The sequence below is a fragment of the Podarcis vaucheri genome, assembly GCF_965113315.1.
Source record: "Podarcis vaucheri genome assembly, chromosome: 3".
NCBI lineage: Eukaryota > Metazoa > Chordata > Lepidosauria > Squamata > Lacertidae > Podarcis > Podarcis vaucheri.
In genome coordinates, this window is record NC_138761.1 from 127,250,078 (window position 1) to 127,272,740 (window position 22,663).

The 22,663-nt window shown below is 44.5% G+C and overlaps 1 protein-coding gene across 8 annotated transcripts in view; it reads left to right on the top strand.

Annotated features, from left to right (window-relative positions):
- Window positions 1-21,588, top strand: part of RUNX2 (RUNX family transcription factor 2) — a gene marked incomplete at its 5' end in the record, with an annotated part of 245,008 nt that extends 223,420 nt beyond the window's left edge. For all 8 annotated transcript variants that reach the window (XM_082215781.1, XM_082215778.1, XM_082215783.1 and 5 more), the window contains one exon: window positions 20,669-21,588. In XM_082215781.1, the coding sequence (XP_082071907.1) occupies window positions 20,669-21,375 (707 nt within the window). In that variant the 3' untranslated portion in view covers window positions 21,376-21,588. The remainder of the gene's footprint in view (window positions 1-20,668) is intronic.
- Between the last annotated feature and the right edge of the window lie 1,075 nt (window positions 21,589-22,663).

Genomic DNA, 22,663 nt, shown 5'->3' on the forward strand with positions numbered 1-22,663 from the left:
AAGGCAAGAGAATTACTTCCCTCAGGGTTGTTTTGTGTGACCAGGAGTCTTTGCAGAACGTAACTCACACGTTAGGTTACATTTTTACATTTTATTTGCGCCAGGAAATATTTCTGGATAGGAAAACATTTTCACAGGAAACATACCCTGTAATAATAATTACTCTGCAAGTCCAATGCCTCGTGCCCTGAGCCATAACCATCTCCAAGGCCATGGAAAACCCGACGAGTGAGTTTTCTGTAAGGAAAAAATGCAACATGCATACATATAATCAAGGTGGAAATTTTTATTCATAAAGAACTACATGATAAATTGACATTAAACTAATATTTGATTTACAGGGTGGAGTAGGATGATGTGTTTGAGTAAGGTGGTGGGGAGCAGAAAGACAACCCCACACGCTTTCACATGAAGCTTCTCAATCACTTCTAAAGTATATGTGGAATATTCATAATGATTCTAATCTGGCTTTTACTTCTCCAGCGTAGACAGAGACGTGGCTCCAGTTACACAAAAATAGTCAAGTCAGTCTCCATTTATCTTCTTGCACATCTCGACACTACAGAGCTGGTTTAGAATACATGATGAGGTCGTCCTTTTGGTCCAAATGATTTAAATCTGGGGCTAAAACCATTCAAAGATTTGTTTGAACAAGAAATTCATGTTTTCTTTGGATTGGTTGGAAGGAGACATAATTATAGTGTTGCAAATGTGATGCTCTGCTTAACAAGCTGTCAGCATTTCCACAATAAACCTCTATTTTCAGGGGTTAAAAACATTGCCAAGAAAGCAGGGAATAGGGGAAAATGCAAAACGTTATGGGCTAAAACTTGGCATTTATATTGAATCTGAATTTTTCTTTTAAAAGCAAGATATTTATGAATGCATACACACACAAAAAAACCCTGAAGAAAAATTAGTTTGCAAACAGATACCTCTAATGTTGATCCAGTTGTTGTTGTTGCTGTTTTAAGGTGAGAGGAAGGGGAAATCACACTTTACTTCAAAAGTTGATCAAATTCTGATGAAATGGTTCCAGTCCACTGTATTTTTAGGAGTGGCAGAACAGTTATTAGAACCATGAGCCAGGAATATATGAGCTCCTATCATAGCCGCGAACTCCCTGTGTGGCCAGGGGCAATGTGCTTAACTCTGTAGCATCTCGACCTACACAGCAGTTGGCTTTCTTTCCTTCTGTGCTCTGCAGCATGTAAACAGTCTTGCTTGTCCATAATGGCTGCGCACACTCTCCAGTTACGAGTTGAAATGCTTCCTTGTTAAGAGCAGATGAGACTGCTGTCATTCTAGTTGTGCCCAGAGCTCAGATTTAATGGCACATATTGCAAAAGTGTTCACTGGCAGAATTGTCTTTATAGCGACTGTTGTGCCATCTTAAGCCAATTCAGGAAAAAGCTGATTATCTCCTTTAGTAGCAGCTGATACCACTAAAAAAATCAAAATTAAATTAAACCTGGTGGTTATGCGTCTCATCCAGCTCTACTTCTCTAGCCCAGCTGGGATAGGGATAGACAGACCTACGTTTCTATCATGGCAACCCTAAGGTTTAGGAAGGTTTCTCTCCTAACATTCCAAGCTGGGGAGTCTTAGCAACCACCAATCTCTTCCCTAAAGTTCCTTAGATATTTTGGAGTCTCCAGATTTACAGTGATATTTTTCTTTAAGTGAAATGTGGTGGCACATGGAGCTTTACTATCTGAAATCTCCCCTCTAAATTCCTCTGGTGATCCTCCAATTCTTTCTTCAAAATTCCAAGCAAAAATCTCCACATTTTTGTTAACAGCTCACTGCAGGAAAAGCATGGTGACAACTTCTGCCTATGCTTACTTTTAAACATATAGCCCTCACTCTCTGAACCACTGAAGAATGTGAGTGAAAACAACTTTTTAGAACTGCCTCCCAGATTACATTGTTTCACCCTTCACCCAAAAAGACAAAACAAAGAAAGATACGCATTTAGCTTCCTGCTACCCCATCTGAGAAGCAAGTGGGACACATCAGTTATCCCCACTCTCTGGGGAGCTTTGTGAGCAGGGATGCTGGTTCAGTTAAATTGTTGTACTTTATGCAACACTCAGCAGCACTCATGTGCTGGAAGCTGCAATCCTGCAGGACATCTTGACAAGAGACTGCAGACAAATGATTATCGGCTTTGCATAGTGAATGCTGTGGTCATCATGCCGTTGAGTTTCACTCTATTATTTTTATCTTGTTGTACTGCTTTACTTCTATACCCATGTTACATGGATCAGCTCTCAGCTGTTTCACATGTTTAGTAGAAGAAGTAAGAAGTAGTAGAAGTAGTAGAAGTAAGAAAGGACTTATTTAATATCCACAAACAGTTCAGGAACCTTATAAAGTGGGTAATATCTTCCTGCCAAGCTGAGTTTTAGAATTTAATCCATTATACTTGGCATTGCATAACTCACTGAAACACCACTTTCTAAATAACTTAAACAGCAGCATGCCCTGGATTCCTGGACTTTGCCCTGCACTAGGTTTCCGCCAGCGTCCTGATCTGAACTTCTTGTGCCAATTGCCAGTTGTGGGTGATGAACTGGGGGAATTGAGTATGTATGTATGTATGTATGTATGTATGTATGTATGTATTTAAAGCAGTTACATTTCCCCTCAGTTCCATCTGTAGAAGAGCCCCTTATTCTGACACTAGTTTCCTTGTGGGCAAGCAGGGGTTCCTTGGCAACTACCGTCTTATGCCTCATATTAATCAGCTGTTACATTGCCAATTACAGAGAGTAGCAAAACCTCCTATCTGACAACTGGGCCTCTGGGCACCTAAGCTGTAGTCTGCAAAAAGTAGCAAGCCCTTTGTAGGCTCAAGGTTTCAAACTTCCTTCAATGAAGGCTTCTAAAGCTCCAACAGGGAAAGTCCCAAAGAGGAACAGACTTCCCTGAGCCAAAGCCTTGAGCTGCTATTCTCCCCCCCCCCCAAAGGCAGGATTGCTAGGAAAGCAGAATAGTCTCAGCAGGTGAGCCTGATGGGAACTGGAGCTCCTGACTCACAAACCTATGCCAAGTCTGTTCCATTTGAGAGTATGGATTTGAGAGACCCCATCCTAATAATAGCGGAGTTGAGGATAATAGCTCCTCCTCCAGGGCAGGGTCTGTGCTGCCCTTTATTCCTCCTGTAGCTCTTTATCAAAACAGCTTCAAACACCGTGGAATCATTCTCTGGATTCCCTTCCCAGTCTGCATACAAGCTTGAAAGCCTTGAATCTCCTCCAAGAAGCAGATCTAATGAAGCCGTACACGGGTTACATTGTTGTTGTTGTTGTTGTTTAGTCGTTTAGTCGTGTCCGACTCTTCGTGACCCCATGGACCAGAGCACGCCAGGCACTTCTGTCCTCCACTGCCTCCCGCAGTTTGATCAAACTCATGCTAGTAGCTTCAAGAACACCATCCAACCATCTCATTCTCTGTCGTCCCCTTCTCCTTGTGCCCTCCATCTTTCCCAACATCAGGGTCTTTTCCAGGGAGTCTTCTCTTCTCATGAGGTGGCCAAAGTATTGGAGCCTCAGCTTCACGATCTGTCCTTCCAGTGAGCGCTCAGGGCTGATTTCCTTCAGAATGGAGAGGTTTGATCTTCTTGCAGTCCATGGGACTCTCAAGAGTCTCCTCCAGCACCATAATTCAAAAGCATCAATTCTTCGGCGATCAGCCTTCTTTATGGTCCAGCTCTCACTTCCATACATCACTACTGGGAAGACCATGGCTTTTACTATACGGACCTTTGTTGGCAAGGTGATATCTCTGCTTTTTAAGATGTTGTCTAGGTTTGCCATCGCCTTTCTCCCAAGGAGCAGGCGTCTTTTAATTTCGTGACTGCTGTCACCATCTGCACTGATCATGGAGCCCAAGAAAGTAAAATCTCTCACTGCCTCCATTTCTTCCCCATCTATGTAACACGGGTTACATAGCTACAGGTTTTGTTTTAAAGAGTATGATGAATCAGGACAACATGAGCAGCATATAAATCTGCATTTAATTTCCCCACATCTGAACCCAGGCCAAGCAGAATTCAAAGGGCATTTCAGGTGAACAGGTGATTATTTCCCATGCAAAGCATGGGAAATAAACAAGGTGAGCTTGAGCTCTTGGTACAGCAAACTAAATATGACATAATAGGCATCACTGAAACCTGGCGGGATAAGTCCCACGATTGGAATGTAATAATGGAGGGATACAATCTATTTCAGAGAAACAGACCAGACAAGAAAGGAGGAGGAGTGGCGTTATATGTCAGGGATGTGTATACCTGTGAAGAGATCCAAGATTTAGAACCTCAAAGCCAAAGTGAGAGCATTTGGGTCAAAATTAAGGGAGAGAAGAATAACAGAGACCTCATTGTGGGAATAAAAAAATTCCTTCCAGTAGCACCTTAAAGACCAACTAAGTTAGTTCTTGGTATGAGCTTTCGTGTGCATGCACACTTCTTCAGATACACTGAAACAGAAGTTGCTAGATCCTTCTATATAGTGAGAAGGTGGGGAGGGGTATTACTCAGAAGGGTGGTGGGAATGGGAGATTGGCAGATAGCTGAGATGAGCCTGTTGACGACTCTTAACGACTGTAATAGGTCTTACAGGAAAAGGCAAGGAGTGAGAAGGTGAGAAATGGCTTAGTCATGTATAATGAGATAAGAATCCAATGTCTTTGTTCAGACCAGGTCTCTCCATGGTTTTAAGTTTGGTAATGAGTTGCAATTCAGCAGCTTCTCTTTCCAGTCTATTTCTGAAATTCCTTTGTAGTAAAACAGCTACTTTGAGATCTTGTATAGAATGTCCTGGGAGATTGAAGTGTTCTCCTACTGGTTTCTCTGTTTTGTGATTCTTGATGTCAGATTTATGTCCGTTTATTCTTTGGCGTAAGGTTTGGCCTGTTTGTCCAATATAATAATAATAATAATAATAATAAATTTTATTTATATCCCGCCCTCCCCAGCCGAAGCCGGGCTCAGGGCGGCTAACAACACTAGAATAGTGCAACATTATAAAAACATCATAAGAATTAATTAAAATCAAAATTGATGGCAACCATAAACTAAAGTATTGTAAAGATTGCCAAAGGAGGGAGTCAGGCTGTGCCCTAACCAAAGGCCTGGTGGAACAGCTCTGTCTTGCAGGCCCTGCGGAAAGATGTCAAGTCCTGCAGGGCCCTTGTCTCTTGTGACAGAGCGTTCCACCAGGTTGGAGCCGCAGCCGAAAAAGCCCTGGCTCTAGTTGAGGCCAGCCTAACCTCTCTGTGGCATGGGACCTTCAAGATGTTTTTATTTGAGGACCGTAAGTTCCTCTGTGGGGCATACCAGGAGAGGCGGTCCCGTAGATACGAGGGTCCTAGGCCGTATAGGGCTTTGAAGGTTAAAACCAGCACCTTAAACCTGATCCTGTACTCCACCGGGAGCCAGTGCAGCTGGTATAGCACCGGATGAATGTGATCCCACAGCGAAGACCCCGTAAGGAGTCTCGCTGCGGCATTCTGCACCCGCTGGAGTTTCTGGGTCAGTCTCAAGGGCAGCCCCACGTAGAGCGAGTTACAATAATCCAGTCTGGAGGTGACCGTCGCGTGGATCACAGTGGCTAGGTCAGGGCGAGAGAGGTAAGGGGCCAACTGCTTAGCTTGGCGGAGATGAAAAAATGCCGCCTTTGTTATAGCTGCAATCTGCGCCTCCATGGAGAGGGAGGTCTCGAAGATTACACCCAAACTCTTAACGGACGGTGCTGGCACTAATTGCACCCCCGCAAGAGATGGGAGTTGCCCCCTCAATCCCATATCGTCCCGTCCCAGCCAGAGGACCTCTGTCTTCAAAGGATTTAACTTCAACCGGCTCCCACGTAACCATCCAGCCACAGCTTCCAAGCATCTGACCAGTGTGTCTGGGGCCGAGTTAGGATGGCCATCCATCAACAGATAGAGTTGGGTGTCATCAGCATACTGATGGCAGCCCAGCCCAAAACTCCGGACAAGCTGGGCGAGGGGGCGCATAAAGATGTTAAAAAGCATCGGGGAGAGAATCGCACCCTGAGGCACTCCACACACCAAGGAGTGGCGGGATGACAGTTCCCCCCCAAGCACCACCCTCTGTCCCCGACCAGAGAGAAACGAGCGCAGCCATTGAAGGACTGTGCCCTGGATCCCCACGTCGGCGAGGCGGTGGTCCAGAAGTTCGTGATCGACCATGTCGAAAGCTGCTGACAGATCTAGAAGAATCAGCAGCCCCGACCCGCCTGGATCCAGCTGTCTACGAAGGTCATCTGTTAGGGCGACCAGAGCCGTCTCGGTCCCATGACCAGCACGGAAGCCGGACTGGAATGGATCCAGAGCCGATGTTTCATCCAGGAACCTACCAAGCTGTTCAGCAACCGCTCTCTCAATCACCTTACCCAGGAATGGAAGATTCGAAACTGGGCGGTAATTGGATAGATCTAAGGGATCTAATGATGTTTTCTTTAAGAGCGGACGCACCACTGCCTCCTTCAGTTCCCCTGGGAATGTCCCGGTGCAAAGGGACAAATTGATGATATCCCCCAGGGGGGCCCGCACCTCGTCTGGACATGCTCTAATCAGCCAAGACGGGCACGGGTCGAGAGGACAAGTGGTGGGCTTTCCAGCTCGGAGGAGTCTGTCCACATCAGCTGGGGATATCCGGTCAAAGTGGTCCAATACTGGACCCGAGGACAGTCGAGGGGCCTCCAGTTCCTTTATTGTATCCAAATTGGCATGGAGGTCATGGCGGAGCAACAGGACCTTCTCCGCAAAAAAGCTCGCAAATGCCTCACAGCTGTGTGTCGAATTGTTATTTAAATTTGGCTGTCCTTCGAGGGACGTTAAAGACCGAATTATACTAAATAATTGTGCCGGGCGAGAGCTAGCGGATGCAATGGAGGCCGAGAAGTAGGACTTCTTAGCAGCCTTCACTGCCATCTCGTAGGTTTTCATAAAAACCCTATAAGATGTTCTTGAGGCTCCGTCATGGGCACTCCGTGAAGGACACTGTTGGCATTTGATGGCATACACAATGTTAGACGATGAGCAATTAAATAGTCCCGAGGTGTATGTATGTATGTATGTAATGGTGTTGTCTGGGTGTATGTGGCAGCAAAGTTGCCACATACACCCTCATTGTGGGAGTTTACTATAGATCCCCAAGCCAAACGGAGGACATAGATGATGCCTTCCTGGAACAGATGGCCAAGCATGCAAAAGGAAGGGAGACAGTAGTAATGGGGGACTTCAATTACCCGGATATTTGTTGGATGTCAAACTCAGCCAAGAGCATAAGGTCAAACAGATTCCTCACTGGCCTTGCAGACAAAGGGTGCTCATCAATGGTTCCTCTTCATCCTGGAGAAGAGTGACTAGTGGGGTGCCACAGGGTTCTGTCTTGGGCCCGGTCTTATTCAACATCTTTATCAATGACTTGGATGATGGACTCAAGGGCATCCTGATCAAATTTGCAGATGACACCAAACTGGGAGGGGTGGCTAACACCCCAGAGGACAGGATCACACTTCAAAACGACCTTGACAGATTAGAGAACTGGGCCAAAACAAACAAGATGAACTTTAACAGGGAGAAATGTAAAGTATTGCACTTGGGCAAAAAAAATGAGAGGCACAAATACATGATGGGTGACACCTGGCTTGAGAGCAGTACATGTGAAAAGGATCTAGGAGTCTTGGTTGACCACAAACTTGACATGAGCCAACAGTGTGACGCGGCAGCTAAAAAAGCCAATGCAATTCTGGGCTGCATCAATAGGAGTATAGCATCTAGATCAAGGGAAGTAATAGTGCCACTGTATTCTGCTCTGGTCAGACCACACCTGGAGTACTGTGTCCAGTTCTGGGCACCACAGTTCAAGAAGGACACTGACAAACTGGAACGTGTCCAGAGGAGGGCAACCAAAATGGTCAAAGGCCTGGAAACGATGCCTTATGAGGAACGGTTAAGGGAGCTGGGCATGTTTAGCCTGGAGAAGAGGAGGTTAAGGGCCATGTTCAAATATATAAAAGGATGTCACATAGAGGAGGGAGAAAGGTTGTTTTCTGCTGCTCCAGAGAAGTGGACACGGAGCAATGGATCCAAACTACAAGAAAGAAGATTCCACCTAAACATTAGGAAGAACTTCCTGACAGTAAGAGCTGTTCGACAGTGGAATTTGCTGCCAAGGAGTGTGGTGGAGTCTCCTTCTTTGGAGGTCTTAAGCAGTGGCTTGACAACCATATGTCAGGAGTGCTGTGATGGTGTTTCCTGCTTGGCAGGGGGTTGGACTCGATGGCCCTTGTGGTCTCTTCCAACTCTATGATTCTAGGTGGGGGGTTTTGAGCTTTCCCACACTTTGTATATTTTAAAAACGTCCTGTATGCCTGATGATGAACACCACGCCATAAAGACCACAATTCCACCATCACTAAGTTGACATGAACTGTTGTCATGCAAAACAATATGCAGATTAGGCCAGTTTTTCCATGGTGGGAGTGAAGCAGTTCATTGGCAGGAATTGCTGATTGTTGCTAAAGGGTAACTCCAAGGGGTGGAGAAAACCCGCCTTGCCTGTCATCACCAGGAGACTAACACCAGGTGCTTTTGCATGGTGCTGAGACACCTGTTGCCTCTACTACCACATCTTGACAGATGCTGAAATAGGCAATATTGTTGTCACATACACCCAATGCCTCATAGCAGTCAGCAGCAGTGGTTGCTACTGTTTATTGCATGGGTTCAAAATGGTCAGATAAGCTGCAGCTCTTTGGCTCATCCAATGTTTCCATTAGTCACACTTCTCTGAAGCCTCTCAGCCTCACTCACCTCACAGAGTGTTTGTTGTGGGGGAGGAGGGGAAAGGCGATTGTTAGCCACTTTGAGACTCCTTCGGGTAGTGATAAAGCGGGATGTCAAATCCAAACTCTTCTTCTTCTTCTCTTCATCAGGGTCTTCAGTCTTGCCTAAATATGGTATAAGACAATCACGGGATGGATCTACACTTGTCATTTATAACGTTAAAATGTTGTATTAAAATGTGACACCAGAAGGCTGCAAGCCACCGACAATGAGAAACTGCCATTGAAACTTATAGGACATTCAATAACGTTTAGAAGATCAATGTAGATCCAGCTTCAGCCTTTCTAGGTATAATATGACGCAGAAGCAAACAAGGCAGCCTTGAAGTTGTAAGTCTGAAATTGGAAACAAATGCCACATTCCTGTCTGTTGGCAACTATGCAAAGTGGACATGGCCTATGAGTGGTTTATGAGATTTGTAAAAAGTATGAAATTTTTTTTTAAAAAAACACACAAGGTTTTGGGATGGAAAGGCTTTTGTGAATCCTGGAACTTCTGGCTTGATCTCAGTCAAGTTCTATTCATGGTGAGCTTTCTAATCTGATTTGACTGGGCAATGACAGGAAGAAAAGCCAGTTCTGATTGTTGAAGGTGGTATTAAGAGAGCCCTTCCCCACAGGTTTCAGCTAGTTTTAGAAATAAAGTCATCAGAGGAGGAGAAGCATTTTTACTGTTGACCTTTTTGTGGCTTTCTATGCTGGAAAATCCTGCACAACTGTGGAGCTGAAGTGCAAAGACTTTAATTCAAAGGCAGCTCATTGAAATCAGTGGGGGGAAATTCTTTGGTTCCAGTGAGAGCTGAACCAGGCCGCAGATGCATTCTATGATGCCAATGTTTCATCCCAGACTGGACAGTTTAGAGACACATTTTAGGGAATTAATGGCAATCAATGTTGCACTCAGCATACCGATTGCAGTTAAAATCCAAGAGCACAGGGCTTTAAAAAAATCAGATTCCACTCAATATATCTTGCCCAAAAGGCTAGACGGTGACTTTAATTAAGTTGTTTGGCATTATTGTGCTACTCTCCTGAATCAACATTTTCCAAATGTGAGTCCAATGACATTTTGGGTTATCAGCCCCAAAGAAGCAGTGATTTGATGAAGCAGCCTGTTCTATTACCTGTTGCTGCAAAATACTAACTTTGCAAAATTTTGTACCTCGCTAGTTTGAGGGATTGTGGGAACCAAAGACTGTTGGGTGACTACATGGGTTCACTCCTTCCTAGGGGCAATAGCTCATGTGACGGGCTCCTGTTACGGGCTTGTCATCTCTGGTTAAAAGAGACTCAGGCTGCAGTGTTAGGAGAGACGTCTGGCTCAGACCATGGAGAGATGCTGCCCGTCAAAGTTGACTGAACTGGATTCTTGACTCAGTATAAGATGCTTTCAATTCACCTTGACAGCTATGGTGTGTACTCTTGTTTTTAAATAACAGATGGTGGCCATGAAATGAAAATTGAGATGTATTTTCTTTTGATATTGGACTATGATGGGCATCAGTTATTTTGGGAAGAAGCCCAAAAATACTTGGGAGCTAAAACTGCAGATGAATCCACAGGTTTATTTTATTGGGTAATTTGAGTTCTGCCAAATATTTGTAGTGTAAAGAAATCATAAAAATTTGCTGGTGGTCCTAGCCTGGTGGGTATTCCTCACATATTTAAGAAAGTTGTAGGAACTGTGAGAAGAATGTTTAATCTATTAGCTTAAAAATAAATTAAATGTCTTCAAGAAAAACAAATGAAGTATAGATGATAGAAATATATTTTCGCTTATCTTACAGAGGCATTTTTGCTCTAGGCCTATTTGCCTTTAATTATCATAGTTTTGATTTCCTCTGTTAGGTGCACAGAAGTTTAGTCTGCCTCTGTTCTGAAATAACATTGGTACCTGTGAATGATTATTATTGTCAGTTAAGTATTCTGGTCACATGTGCATTTAAAAAAAGTCAGTTTATTTTTTATTTTCAAAGGCAGCCTGATCTCCATTCACTTGAAATTTCTTTAAAATCATTATGATCTACAAAAAAGTCTTACAAGCTATTTGGAAATATAAAGGATAAATGCCAAAGCACTTAAATATACAGTAGATGAACCAGCGCAGCCATTTCTGTTTTAGTCAGGTTCTTCGCGGTCTATCATGAGAAATGAATGCTCTTCCAACCGTGCTCTAAGTAATGCGAGTGACATCCCCATGTATGACTCTTTTCTGCATCTACTCCTCAGGGGGACGTGTGTCTGTGGACCACAGGACTGACGGAGCTGAAGCTATTGGTTTCGACATTTAGTAGAGGATTGTTTTGTTGGTTTGCTAGTTAGTTGCAGCTGAGTTTCTCTTACATGTGAAACGACATGCTTTGCACTTAAAGTAAAAGCTAGTGGTAATATTTCTAATGGGAATGTGTGGTGAGTGGACACTTCAGTGTTAGCAATTTCTGGAATATCTAATGTGTTGTGCAGGATAGAATCAAATTCTATTTTCCACAGGTGTAGTAATCTGAGATTGCTGGTCTGCTACATCCTCCCCTAATATTAGTTGGGACTGAAAGAACATTTTGCAGTGCCTGTTGTGTGAGATCCCTTCTGTTCAGGAGCTCAAACTTCCTCAGTCAAGCAAGGAGTGTTGACTTAACACTTTTCAGTTCTTGTGAACATAACCTGAGATATGAGACAAAATGGGCAGCAACTTTTCTCCCCATTTGCTTTGTGAGAAACTAGCCTGCTGCCACTTTTCAGAGTTTTTACCCAATGAAAGAAGTCATCTCCCTCCTGGCCTGGAGCACATCTGCCTTGTTTGGATTGAGCTTCAGTTTGCTTGCGTCCACCCAGCCCTTCAGGCACCAGTTCAGAATCCCAACAACTTCCTTGATATTAGATGAAAAAGAGAAATAGAGAATTCTTTATGTGGTCTTTCAGTAGAAAAGGAATCCCCCTTTCTGAACCTGTGGGCAGTAGTAGCCTTAATAAGGGATGGCTTTTACACATGGCCTTTTCATCTCAGGATATAAAAGCACTTTGCAAACATGGATAAGTCCGATTGATGTGTATCCACCTAACTGCAGCCACCTCTAAGGCATGTGGTTGTCATTGTGGCTGGAACAGCCCAGGTCAAATGTTTTTGCCCGCCTGGGATAAGCATGGAAGAGCAATACAAGCAAGGCATGTTTTATGTATCTCCCCCTTGCAGTTGAAAGTAGTTACCCTACCATATTTAGTTTTTCATTTAAATGGGACATAAGATAACATTTTAAAAAATCAAAGGATCTTGCAGACTCCATGTCAACAGTCTGAATGTACCTCAGGTCAACAGTGGTGAAAGGCATTGGTTTATGGTGGCTGTTGAGTGGCCTGTTGAGGAAATGTGTTTGGAAACATCAGCCCCAGGGGCAGGTGTCTGCACTTCTGTGGGACGGCACAAAGTAAGCAGGCTATAGTAAATGAAATCTGTATTCCTCTCCTAGGGTGGCAGCATAATCCAACAACAGCTCCACTTCCACGAGCTAGTTAATAATCTTCTCTTAGGCAGAGTTTCCTGAGGGTCCAAGATGTTGGCTCCTTCTCTGTATCTCCTTCCTTTTTCACTGTGGAAATATAAGTGTCATTGCAGAAGGGCCTGTGGCGCTGCTCACTTGTGTTAGTGAAATATACTCGGAGTTGCGTGGTAATTTCATGCTCTTTATTGCAGCTTGTAAACATTGAATTGGGTCCTGTGTGATTGGCTGACTCTGCTTCCCTTCTGGGGCCTGACTGGGCTGCTCCTGCAGGCCAATCAGTTGTTGCATTCCATGATCCTCCAGACCTAATAGGCTGGTGAGCTTCCTCCTGGGACCTGCAGGCCAATCTGGTGGTTGTGCTCTAGGATCCTGCGTGCCTATTGTTCTAGGATCCTAGCTCAGTACATAACAGTTGGGATGTTACAAGATTGGTGGGTGCTACTTGTGGGACATCTAGTGCTCTGTGGAGCTTTTTTCACTCTCTACATTTTTAAGTGCAGCCAGAAAATGTATCAAAACATCAGAAAAATCAGAACTCTAGAGAACACCAAATAAATTTGCTTGATATGGGTTTCATGTTTCCCACTGCTTCCATTATAAAGGCTTGGAACATCAGCTATTTTTTGACCACTTTGCTTGCATGAATTTTTAAAGCACAAATAGGCAAATGTAACAAAAAAGAGGGCTCATTGGGAAGGTCACAATATCTCCCACAATGTGAGGATTCTACTTTCATCTCAAAAAATCCTAGATTATGTTGTCTTGTGTTGCCGCTTTATGCTATATTTTTAAAAATAAATTTATTGTGGGTTTTTCCTTTGAGGTTTTTGTTTATTTTAATAGCAACAGAATACCCTCTGGCCTCCTTTGGAGCCATCATAATTAGGAGGATGGATCAGTAAATTTCCAGCAAAACTTTGTTTTTTAAACCTTGGAAAACTTTATTTCTTCTAAAAATAGTTCCATTGGTCAATAGCTTAAAAGAAACAACAATCTCCACAAAAGGCTTGTTAGGAAATTTTTTTGATAGAATAATCTAGGATTTGTGAATAGATATCAATCTATTTTATCAGTTTTCGCATATCATTTAAAAGATACTGTTTTGTGGGGGGAAACCCCACCGTAAATATCAACAATTTAATGTGTGCCTCAAATGTTAGTTAGCATGATATCATTTTCCCAAGTCCATTCAGGCTGTTAGTTCATTGCATTATTGCAAATAAGATTCCAGCATCCTTTGACAATTGCTACAGCCTTTTTGCCAACCCATTGGGCATGTGCAGGGACTGCCGTGGGCTCAAAGCCAGGCAGCGCCCATGGAGAAGTGGAACTTCCACCTAGGATCTAGATTCAGGTAGGTAACCGTGTTGGTCTGATGCAGTCGAAATATATATATATATAAAACAAACTTAGTTGGTCTCTAAGGTGCTACTGGACAATTTTTAATTTTTTTTATATATATTCCACCTGGGACTTGGCAAAGAGTCCCCACAATTTCCAAGCTCCTGCAGCCAATCAGAAGCTGCGCTTTGGTTTTTTAATAGTTCCTTTGACTCCCAGGATGCAATCTGTTCAAAAACCAAGGTACAACTGTATATATATAATCAGATACAGGGCAATATCCATTATTTCTTGCCTTGGTAGACAATGTTTCCTTCTCTAAAACCCAATGGTGACCTCATCCATCTGTTGACTCATTTATGGAAATAGAAAGTTGCACCTCAGTTCTTCCCCATCGTCAGACTGTCTCTCCTCACATTCCTGGTGGTGTCCCAACCTTTTCTGACCTTGGGAGTTTGAAAGAGTGCCCAGCTGGCCCAGCTCCCGGCTCCCAGGCAGAATGCTACCTGATTGCAGCTGTTTCGTTTCATAGATTTAATCAGGCAGCCATCCTTTCTCAAGAGGGTGACCCTGAGGCCTCCCCCTCCCTCTCCCACTGCCAAAATGACTCTTCCCTGCTACTCTTCAGGCAATGTGGTAAAGCAATGAAAATGGAGAAACTTCTATTAGAGCCAGGCCTCGCAAGGTGTTTGCCTTTCTTTAATAAATATGAAGTTCTTTTAGAGAGGCATCCAAACCAGAAACCAGCCTGAATGTTGTGTGCAAACTCTGGGCACATATCTGGGCTTGTCATTTAAAAAATTTGATCTCATGTCTTATTTGTTTAGGCACAACATTGTAATGAAACGTGAATAGCCAGTTAGTTGGCTGATATGTGACTAAGAGTTCAAGTGGCAGAGGCAAGTAATTTGTTTGCAGCAAACCTAAAAGCAAACTCAAACCTAGACGGACTTGAGCAATCCTAGTCTCACCTCATGTTCCACATAAAACACTTTAGGCCCTTCTGGGGGTTTTTTTGGGGTGTGTGTGGGACTCAAAAACATGTTCTGTACATTCTTATTTTAAATAAAAATAAAATAAAATTTGCCCAGCTTGACCTCAGCTCTATGGATCTCTCTTATCCATCACTTTATAAAATGTAGTTCATAGAATTAATTAGCAGAAAACATTTCCATGTTGAGTCATTGCTTTTTCTTTCAGATTTGAATCAGGGGTTTGACTGCTGCTTCAATAATGGTGGTCACTAAAATAGAGTTGTCTTTTTCCTGCTCACGCCATAGGATACCTGAGCTCATATTCTGATGCCTGTTTTAAGCAACTTGATTTTTACTCTCTCCTCCTAGAAATATTTCCTAAGATCATGCAGAAATTCTCTGTGGTGGCCTCATATACGCCTAAGGGTATAATTCAGACAGGATTGTTAGGTGGTATGTAGTCTTGATCTGCAATACACTTTCCATAAAACAACAGCCGGTCACCTTGCTCAAGGTAATCTGAAAAAGATTGTGTTTTTAGTGGACTTGGGCATCTTCATTTAGAAGGAATCACCTTCAGCCAGACTAGACAGTGGTGAAGGAAATCAATCATATGGACAGAATAGATGTTCAACAGCAAGCAGCATTCTTGTGGATAACACTTAATCCTTGCACAATTTGGGAGACAGTTTGACCCCTAAAAGGGCAGCATGGGGTTCACAAGCTTTTATTTTGCTTTCAGTATCAATGCAGGGGGTAGAAGCACTTGCAGGCCAAACGTACTGAGTGACAGGTGGATTCATAAGTCCTCCCATTGACTGGTTCCTTAAATCTTTGCAGATTTGCAGTCTGGAATCTGAAATGGTGGCACTGACTGGAGTTTGCCATAACTATTGGCAGAATGGTGAGAAGGGGGGAATTTGTGCCATCAGACCAAGAAAACACTCTCCTGGGTGTGCTGGATGGTTTTTGATTCATTTTTTTTGCATATGGAAGAATCTCATCCCTTTCCCTTCCTGGCTACATAGGTAGGTTTGTCTCCCCCAGCCTTCCCCAGCTGGGGTGGGCCCAGGGTGTTTTGTGCCCATCACTGCATGATGGGGTGGTGCAACTGCCCTTCACGAGGAGGTGGTGAAGCTACTCTTTAACCCCCCCCCCCGACCCAATAACAATGGCCATTTGCCAATACCCTTTTGGGGGGTGAGGCAGTAGACAGGGTGGCAGCACAGCAAATGCTACTGTTCCTGGATGACACTGATGTTTCAAAAGCCAAGTCATGGACCCCCACTTATGACAATGTTGATATCTCTACGGTAGTTTTTTTAATGTGCCTGGTGCCACGGACACCCTGGGTGGGTTATGCAGACCCACCAATTGGGAACGACTGATCTAGATTCAATTCAGTATGGGTTTAGGCCTGGTTTCAAGCCTGAATTTGCCTTAGTCACCCTGATGGATGACTTGTATCAGGAGAGAGACAAGGGATGTTCAACGCTGCTTCTCTTAATTGGCCTCTCAGCCACTTTTGATACTATTGGCCATGGTCTCCTTCTGGACTGAATTGGATGGGTATCAGAAACACTGCACTACAAGGACTCCTTTCCTATCTGCATGGTCAAGTCTGGAGAGTAACACTGGGGGAGTTCTCTTCGACCCCCATCACCTGTGCTATGGGGCTCTGCAGGGTAAGGACTTGAACCTTGAACCCAGGTCACAGTCCAACCCTCTAACCATTTCATCACAGTGGTGGTACTTTATATCTGTATGGAGCTACTGGGAGCAGTCATTAGAAGTTTTGCAGCATGCTGCCATCAGTATGCTAATGACACGTAGCTCAGTATTTCCAGAACGATGGAGTTGGGAGAGGCTGTGCAAGCCCTGGACCAGTGCCTTAATGCTGTGGTGGACTGGATGAGGGCCAATAAACCAAACCCTGGGAAGATAGACATTCTGTGTGTACAGGATTGCCATATCCAGAAGAGAGACCAATTGCCTGTTCTGGATGGGGTTGCAGTTCCACTAAGGGAGGAAGTGCATAACCTGGGGGTACTCCTAGACGCATCTTTGTCATCAGAGACCCAAGTGACCTTTATGATTAGAAATTACTTTTGCCAGCTTCATCTGTGTTATGTTTCCAAGGGGTTGCTCGAGAGCAAGCAGGCAAATATCTCCCTGCTTGGCTGTGAAGCCTTGTTCTTGCTGCCAAAATAAACCTTATCTGTCTGGAGCCCCACTCCTCTCGCTAGCAGAATCCGTGAGTGGGCGGTTCCTAAACTTTCTCCAGCAAAGCAGCTTCTTGACGCCCAGTCTGCGCCTCCCCTCTCTGCGCGGATGCTTTCTGCGCAAGGAAGGCGTGGGGAGCGGAGGACCCCTTTCCTCCCTGCTTCTCCCAGGCAAGGAATCCTGGGACCTCCTCGCCACTTCCGACTCCTGCGCCTCCTCTCCATGTTTACTCTCTTCTATTGAGGAGGAGCTACTTCCCACGATCCCTGGAGGCTCTCTATAATCCTTTCGGCTTTTGCTCTCTCCCTCCTGAACCGATGGCAGTTCCCTGACAATCTGGTACGCTAGCTTTGGCTGAATCAGGATCACTTGTCCACCATAGTTGGGGGGGCAGGGATGGGGGGGGGAATGTTGAGGCGTTTTTTTGGTGGGTGGGGGGACTTACCTGGACAAGTGGAGCAGCCACAGTGGCTTTTGGAGAAACCTTTAAAAATAAAAAATAGTTTAACAACTGATAGCAGTCCTTCCACAAGGGCTCACTAGGAATAATGCTTCATCAAGACTCAGAGCTCATCTACAACTGCCGCCTAGAAAGCACAGGTCCAAAAGGTCTACTGACATTTGTTCTGATTCAGTAGTAAACAACAGGTTTCTCCAGGGGAAAGTGGCAGGATAAGCTGAAGAGCCCCTAGCTGAAGGGCAATGTCTCTCACCTGAAAGGGTAACAGTGTCACCGTGATGGGTTTCTACTGGACTTTGCTGCTAGTAGCATAGAAAAAGAACATAACTTCCTATATGGCTTCTCTGCAGCAGTCACCGTCTACTGTGTCTGCAGAACCTGCCCCTTTGACTGGACATGACTTGAGGACTCTCTACCTGGGCCTCTGCTACCCCCTTTGCAGTTCACAGTGGTACCTACAGTTGCAGAGGGGTCTTCAGCAGATAGAAAGGGGGCAGACTTTAACCTGCTATCAGCGGAAGGGTTGCTGAAAATAGATGATACTCTTTGCTTATTTCTCTCGGGCCAACACAGTTTCCTAGTAGCTGTCATGACAGTTTTTATAACAGTGACATTGAGCTTTGAACTTAAGAAGAAGAAGAAGCATAAAACACCTGTTTGTGAGCATCTCCTACTTTGTGTGTAGTAAGCTTTGTAGAATAAGCACAGTTACTCAGTTTAATGCTTGCAGGTACAAAATGGTAACACTGCATTTGTTTTATGATTCTTCCTAACTATACAGTAAGATGTGCAAATTAATGTACGTATTTTTGAGTGTGTGCTCCAAAATTATTGCATTGTAATAGCAATGAGCAACAATAATGAAAAAACCTCTATTTCTGAATTTGTGCCTTGCTACTGTCAAGACAAGGGACGCGGGTGGCGCTGTGGGCTAAAGCCTCAACGCCTAGGGCTTGCCGATCGAAAGGTCGGCGGTTCGAATCCCCGCAGCGGGGTGCGCTCCCGCTGCTCGGTCCCAGCGCCTGCCCACCTAGCAGTTCGAAAGCACCCCCGGGGGCAAGTAGATAAATAGGTACCGCTTACCAGCGGGAAGGTAAACGGCGTTCCGTGTGCGGCTCTGGCTCGCCAGAGCAGCGTTGTCACGCTGGCCACGTGACCCGGAAGTGTCCCCGGACAGCGCTGGCCCCCGGCCAATAGATGTGAGATGGGCGCACAAACCCCAGAGTCTGTCAAGACTGGCCCGTTCGGGCAGGGGTACCTTTACCTTTACCTTTACTGTCAAGACAGCAAGTCCACAGTACGTCCCAACTCCCAACATTTTATGCAAGGGCCTCTTTCTGCCAGAGCTCATTCGTGGATATGCACAGACTGCAGCTGTAGGTGATTTGACTTCAGGCTAGATAAAATTAATGATGCAATGAAAGCAGGCCGACCAAAACATTAACTCCCAACAGATCAAGAGTTAAAATTCAGGCAGAAGGCTGCTTTTAGTGATGGATGAACGAAATCCAATAGTGTGTGGTTCGCTATGCCTTTGTTGGAACTGGGATTCCTGCCTCTGTCCTGGTCTGGAGTGCAAAGGACCAGCTTTTCAACCTATCAGGAGAAGCTGAGAACAGCACACAACAAATTAACCCTTTCAGGATAAGAGGCTTGTTGTTGCTGTTCCTATCATTCTTCAAATTACAGCTTTGTTAAATCAGTTATTATTTTTAAGTAAGCTCATCCTTCCTCTTCTTCTTAATTCTGCCCCTTGCTCTCTTTTTTCTTTTGATTTCTACCCTTTATCCACCTTTTGCCAATTTGGACTGGACACTTCTGCATATTCCCTGTACCCAGAATGGTTGGACTGGTCAAATGGAAGCTGATGGCCTGGCCTGGCCCAAGCAAGTCCAGCTTATCTCCTTCCTTGTGCGATGTTCACAGCAATGGTGTTCACAGCAATGCCAGACCTTGAAAAAGAATATGCAAAGGGAGAGAAATAGTAAAATTTCTATATTTCAACCACCAGGTTCCAAACCATAGATGGGGCACAAAACAAGGAGAAGTCAGTGAAGCTGAATCCTAAGCAAGCAGGGTTTTGCATAGCTAGAAACTAGCGGGGTTATATTTGAAAATGTGAGGTAAGGATTCCTTGGGGCTATGTGCTTTCCTTATGCAGTATTCGCTTTACACAGTAGAGTACAGTGGTGCCTCGCAAGACGAAATTAATTCGTTCTGCGAGTTTTTTCATCTTGCAAATTTTTCGTCTTGCGAAGCACAGTCAAGTCGCAACTGCACCTCTTCAAGCGGTTTTAAGAAAAAGGAAACAAACTTGCAAGACGTTTTCGTCTTGCGAAGCAAGCCCATAGGGAAATTTGTCTTGCGAAGCAACTCAAAAAACGAAAAACTCTTTTGTCTTGCGAGTTTTTCGTCTTCTGAGGCATTCGTCTTGCGAGGTACCACTGTAATGGCAAATTCAAAAGTGCAGTTTCTTCATTATGGTCACACCACGTCCTCTCACAGTGGCACCCTCTACTTTTTGTTGCTCTCTACGTAAAGGTGTGATGTTCAACTTTCTAATCAGCATTTAATGAGGGCAGAGGTGAGGGAGAGCCTCACACCTGCTGAATTTTGTCCTAGGGATAGGTACAATTTTTAAGTCACACCTTACTATGGATCAGAACATAATTATGTTCGACAGTGGAATTTGCTGCCAAGGAGTGTGGTGGAGTCTCCTTCTTTGGAGGTCTTTAAGCAGAGGCTTGACAACCATATGTCAGGAGTGCTCTGATGGTGCTTCCTGCTTGGCAGGGGGTTGGACTCGATGGCCCTTGTGGTCTCTTCCAACTCTATGATTCTATGATTCTATCCTTTGAATTTTGTACACATTTTAGAATTTGGTTATTGACTCTAAAAAGTAAAAACAACAACATAAAATTAGCATTTTAAAATAAAACGTGTTTTAAATTGCAGACACCGAGATAAAATACATGATTTATTTTAATAACTTATATTAATGCAGAAATGGGATAGAATGGAAACATGCAAAACTGAAACAGACCATATATAGACTTGCACATCTATTCCTAGTTCTGATAAGCTGCTGCAGTCCTTTTTAGCAACAAAGAATTTAGCAAGGGGAGCACATTTAAGGGAAGGGGAATGGAACTAGAAAGAGATAGGCTAGGATATTAGGAACATACACCTCAGATTTTCTATTTCCATCCAGCCAATGGCATCCCTCCCCACCTCTGTTTATCCTGCATGGTCATTATTGTTTTTCTTGCATGGTTATTGTTGTTTCTCTTACAGACTCAGAACCTTGCACCCCTGACACCCCCTCTGCCACTGCCTCACCATCATCTTCTGAAGATCCTGCAACTCTCACAGCTCCTCCCTCACCATCCCCTCCCTATGGCTGCGAGGCCTCCATGTTCTCACCACCACTGTCCACCTGCACCATGGCCCTGAATCCTGAAATGCCACTGCGAACAACAGCTTCTGCCACGCTGAACCCAACCTCTGCTTCCACCTCCTCCCCGAATCCTGGGCTTTCTTACACTGCACCACCAGCTGTCTCTGCTTCAGCACTGCAACCGAGCCTTTGCTCCCCTGTGGGGGCAGCCATTTCACCCAGCCCTGCTCCTCACCTTATTGACTGGCTTCCATACCTCGCTTCAGTGATGACCAGCACAAAGCGGGGGAAGGAGGAAGAGCAGCCACCCACAGGGACGGAGCATGTGAAGAGGAGTGGAAGCACCTATCTGCCTGCCCTTAGTGAAGGAGGAAGTGTCCAGGCAGGGTTCATCAAGCAGCAGCCTCCTGAATCCGTTTTCTCACCTCCACCGTCATTCCCGGCCATTCCCCCACCTTCTGAGCAGGCACCTGCAACTCTAGGGGACATCCTGGCAGAGCTGAAGACCATGAACAACCACCTTTCTGTCATTGCAAGGGCTCTTAGCCGGCTTACCTCAGCCTTGGCATCCCAGCAGGACTCTACCAATATGCCAGGTTTGTAAGAGAGGAACTCTTCCAGGCCTTTTCCTTGGACAGAGTCTGCCACATACTTTTATTGGGAAAGCAAATAATATACGTGTGGGAGAGTTTGAAAGAGATGTCATTAGAAATGTAATGGTCATGGTGATGTCCTTGCTTCCTCAACTTCTTTTCTTACTTCTGTTGGAATGCAGATGTGAAAACTGTATCAACATCTATAAAGTCTGTATCTGTAACTTGTAGTATTTCTCTTTCTTTCCATCTTTACAAAAGCAAAAACCCAAAGCATTCACTATGAAGAATTTGTTCAGATTGAACATGCCCGACTGGCTTAATTGGACTCCTCTAGGAGTGGTTTTTTTGTTTTTTGTGGGGGTGGGTAGTTACTTGTCCACAAGAAAAGGCGATGATGTAAATTCCAATCCAGTGAAGGAGACTCATGCATATAGAAAGTTTTCTCTGCAATCACAGTCAAGGGTGCTACAAGGTGGGACAACAAGGAGAACAGCAGGGTGGATTAATAAACTGATATGCAGCTTAGCTAGGACTACCAAGAATGCCATGGAAGGTTAGGTTGGGAAGTCGGTATAGAAATTATGTTGGATGGTGAAATATGTTGTGTAAACAGGGAAATTGGAAAATGCATAATAAACAAATAAATCACAGTCAAGGGTGGCTCTACTATTAAACAAATGAAGCTTAAGCTTCAGGGTTGCTCATCCTGGAGGGACCTCAGAACCAACTTTACCTCAAACTGCTTAAAAACTTTTAGGCCAGGAGACCCACTTTGAGTTGCACGACTCAAACAGATTAATTTTGGGTTGTATATATTTCAACAATTCCCAAGTTTGTGAGTCAGTAGCACAGATGTTGCAAAGGTGTAGCGGTCTGTCGCGAAACAACCCCATTGAAGAAGAGAACAGGGCTTCCCCAGACCCCACGGCCGGTTGCGAAGGGGCCCCTCTCACAGCTCAAGCTGCCTGCCCCACTGCTCACAGGGAATGGAGGTGTGAAGGTCTTGCACTTCAAGGATTTCATTTTTATTTATTTATCCGTAACTTGTGTAGTGCCATTAATATCCATATTACAACTCTTGACCACACTCTTCAGGGCTCACACAGAAATACAGGAAGAAGAAGAAAAAGAAGAAGAAGAGTTTGGATTTGATATCCCGCCTTTCACTCCCTTTATGAAGTCTCAAAGCGGCTCACATTCTCCTTTCCCTTCCTCCCCCACAACAAACCCTCTGTGAGGTGAGTGGGGCTGAGAGACTTCAGAGAAGTGTGACTGGCCCAAGGTCACCCAGCAGCT